At 40.6% G+C, this 4,133-nt stretch overlaps 1 protein-coding gene across 1 annotated transcript; it reads right to left on the bottom strand.

The window, feature by feature from the left end:
- Positions 1-795: 795 nt before the first annotated feature.
- On the bottom strand, positions 796-1,743 carry LOC122475377 (olfactory receptor 1L1). Its single transcript, XM_043567303.1, has one exon. It carries the CDS (start codon positions 1,726-1,728, stop codon positions 796-798), a length of 933 nt encoding a protein of 310 aa, XP_043423238.1. The 5' UTR covers positions 1,729-1,743.
- Positions 1,744-4,133: the final 2,390 nt, after the last annotated feature.

Below are 4,133 nucleotides of genomic sequence, written 5' to 3'. Positions count from 1 at the left end.
TGGAACATAATATCTACTCCCTGAGAGAGTGGCACACTTAAATTTGGGTCAAATGAAATTAATAAGGAAAGACAATGCATAGTCGACTGTGCCAGGTGGGAAGCAGGGAAGAACACTGAGATGCTATGCTCTTGAGGAACTGGCCTGGGACTGATTCACCAAGAGTCATCTACTGGGGTGATTTCATTTTTTCACCATATAATAACTATAGAAGTCAGGACCTCAGTCTTTGAAATTGACCTAGAGGAAGGAGTCATGACCATTATAAGGGGAGAAAGAGAGATCTTGCTATTGAAGGGCACTTGGGCTACCATGATAAGTTACACACTCATACATGCGTGCACACACACACACACACACACACTTAAAGTCATTCAAACAGCTTTAAATGACTACATAAGAAAACTCAGCCCTATGAATAGGGATACCTATAAATAAGGAGTTTCTAGTGATCAAACTCAAGGATAGGAGCGATTTCAATAGGATTGGGATTATGTGAAAGGCATGTGATGTCCTGGAAACCAGATGTGTTTTCCAAATTTAGATTGGTGCACAGAGAACAAGATACAGGTAGACCTTGTCCCAGTCAGATAATATTAGAGACCACTGGGAAATAGGCATCATATTTAGGGGTAGCTTCAACACATTAGTTTCATCACATGCAATAAACATTCTTCTATCAAGGATGAAACAAATCATTAAAGTTACCATCCTTCAGAATTGAATGACAGACACGTTAAAAACCTGCAGTCAGGGGTGAGAGATTAACGGGCTTCTCTTAAGACCTCAGATTCCTTATTGGCATTTCACCCAGTGCATCAGCTTTGTCAAGCCCTGCTTCATGTCTTTGTTCCTCAGACTATAGATAAATGGGTTTAGCATGGGGGTTAGTATGGTGTAGATAATTGTTGCTATTCGATCCTTGACAGTATAGTTGGACAGGGGCTGGAAATAGACATAGCTAATGCTTCCATAAAACAGGGTCACCACTGTGAGATGAGAGCCACAGGTGGAAAATGCTTTGCGCTTCCCAGCAGCTGAAGGAATCTTCAGAACAGTGATGAGGATTCTTAAGTAAGAGATGATGATGCACAAAAAGGGTGTCATTATGACAGCCAACCCTTCTGTCATTACTGTGATTTCTTTGACAAAATGGGAGGAACAGGACAATTTCAGCACTGGCTGGTCATCACAGAAAAAATGGTGGATGACATTAGTGGAACAGAAGATGAGTTGATTGGTTAGGAGAATGTGCAGGAGGGAGTGGAGGTGTGGAATGCAGAAGGAGAGGATCAGAAGCAGGACACAGCGTCTGTGATTCATGATGGTGATGTAGTGAAAAGGGTAACATATGGCTACATAGCGGTCAATGGCCATGGCTGCCAGGAGGTAACTGTCTGTATTTCCAAAGGCTATGAAGAAGTACATCTGGGTCAGACACTCACCATAAGAGATGGCCTTTGTCTCTGATAAGAGGTTCACCAGCATCTTGGGGATAATGACTGTCACATAGCAAATGTCAACAAAGGACAGGATGCTCAGGAAAAAGTACATGGGTGTCTGGAGGCGAGTGTCTGAGCGAATGGCTAGGATGATGAGCACGTTTCCTATCACTGTGATGAGGTAGATGGGGAGAAACACAGCAAAGAGTGGCTTCTGATCTTCAGGTCGAGAGGAGAGTCCCAGGAGGATGAATTCAGAGGGTCTTGTTAGGTTACTTTTCCCCATAGCTTTGAGTTCACCTAGAGATAAAGTAACACTATAACAGACTCTTCCAACATTCGATATAATCTACCCAAGAATTTTTTTGTTTATTCTTCCTATCAGCAATTAAAACAACCAAAATATTACAATTACCTGGATTGTGACTTCTTTCCATTAACGTTCAGAATTCAGAATTTAATGTATATTTTAACCCCCTTTCAGTCTTCTGCTGTAAAGAGAGACTAATACAGGGAAAGCAGAAATCGGAGAGAGAAAAAAGAAGATAGATACAGAGAGGGAATGAGAGAAAGAGAGAATTCTCTGAAAGGGCAGGAGCAGAATCCTGGAGAAATTATCTTTTGATTGAGGATTTTCATTCATTAATTCATGGCAGGAGGATCAGCAGTTTGCTTCCCATCTAATTTCCAGCTGATGGAATGATGATTTCTGCTAACTCTGATGTTTTTCTCTGCATCAATTATTCTGGAGGTTGAAAATTATCTGAAAAGGCAATGAAATATGAGATCACCCAACAGGTATTCCGTGCCTCTCACTTTCTAGTGAAAATTAATTGGAGCGAAAGAATAAGCATAAAAAGATAAAAGATAGGCAGAGATAATAGGACAGTGAAAACGTTTCTTTTAATGATAATATCAATCCCATCCTGTGCCCAATCCCTGGATCTAAAAGTGTTGTTATTGTGGTATGTGCTTATTTGTGTTGGTGTAATTCTTTTCCAAATTCCCGTCTTAGCTATAGACAGACTGCCCAGAAAAATCACAGAAGGAAGGCATCTGCTCCTAGACAAGATTTCAACCTTCATGAATCTGAAGGTTTTCTTCCCTGCCTCCTCTGGACCTTCCACAGGCTGAGGGGACTATAGACATTCATAGACTCCACCCTCTGTCAAGGGAGCATCCTTTGAGACTGTGAAGAAGTCCCCAAAGCTTAGGTAGAGGAGACATTAGAGCACAAGAGAACTTCAATTATTGAAGTTTTGGAGTTTCTTCCCTAAGGATTCTGTGAAGTATCAGTGCTTTGTTTCTCCTGTGGCAGTCACCATTTTTACCTTTCTCCTTTAGGCCAAAAACACCCTATATGAGGTTGGCTCTGGTGACAGAGATGCCCAGTGCTGGCTCTCCCAAACTTCATAAGCATTTATCCCATAGCTGTATTATTTATGTTGAGAGACAGTCTATGGTCAGATAACCTTTTTTCAGAGTGCACATAACTTTGCATTAAAAAGACTAGAACATCTGATGCCACCACTTTTCCATCTCTCAGGTTTAGAAGCAGCCCCTGTTGGTCAATATTTTAAAACTTCAGAATATAAAAGTTAATACTTCAGATTTTAGACCCCAGACTATACTCTTTACTCTTCTGTCTGAAGCATCTCTAAGTCTGGTTGTAAAATACTGATGTATGACCCTTGTTTTTTGACTCAGGGAAACCACCAGGTGAATATATTTTATGTTTTATGGAATCCTGAGTTCTTGGTCATTTGGGGCATCTCACTGTGTGTGCACTGCAGAATTACCCAATGAGGACTCAACTCCCTCCTGGCCTCCCATTATAGCCATTACTCAAGAATATCCCATTCTTTATTATTGATTGCCCCTTTACCCATTTATATTATCATGCCTTTGTTTAGACTCTCCCTCATCTGCTCTACCTAACCTGCAAGGCTTGAATTTAGCTTCCTCTAGGACACTTTGCTGGATGACTACCAGTTGGAATGAGTCTGTCTTCTGTCCTTTTTTAATACTTTGGACTTTCACTGTAGTCAGTGTCTCAATCTCTTTCTCTTATTGCTTATACATTAGGGGCGCCTGGGTGGCTCATTTGGTTGTGTGTCCCAGTCTTGATTTTGGCTCAGGTCATGATCCTGGAGGCATGGGAGAGCCCCGTGTTGGGCTCCACGCTGAACATGGAGGCTGCTTGAGATTCTTTCTCTCTCTCCCTCTGCCTCTCTTCCCCACTTTTGCTTTCTGTCTAAAGTAAAAAAAAGAATATAAATAACCCCAACTGTTATAAATAGGGTTCTATTGTTTAATGTACAATTTTTTGTGATGTTATTTAAATATGTATAAGCTCAAACCAACTGTACATTCTTTGTTATTTACTAAACAAATGTTTAAATGTTTATTTATTTATTTTGGAGAGAAAGAGAGCAAGTGAGTACAGGTGAGGGTCAGAGAGATTGGGAAAGAGAATCACAAGCAGGCTCCATGCTGTCAGTGTGGAGCCAGATGTGGGGCTTCATTCCACAAACCGTGAGATCATGGCCTGAGCTGAAGACAAGAGTTGGATGTTTAACTGACAGAGCCACCCAGATGCTCCCTAACTGTACATTCTTAATATTTATACTGTTCATAAATCAAAAACCCTAAAAAATAGGAAATAATATTTTTACAAATTAAATTCACATA

The sequence above is a fragment of the Prionailurus bengalensis genome, chromosome D4 (genome assembly GCF_016509475.1).
Source record: "Prionailurus bengalensis isolate Pbe53 chromosome D4, Fcat_Pben_1.1_paternal_pri, whole genome shotgun sequence".
In the NCBI taxonomy this organism is placed as follows: domain Eukaryota; kingdom Metazoa; phylum Chordata; class Mammalia; order Carnivora; family Felidae; genus Prionailurus; species Prionailurus bengalensis.
The sequence above is the reverse complement of the archived record's forward strand: the minus strand, read 5'-3'. Positions and strand labels throughout refer to the sequence as shown.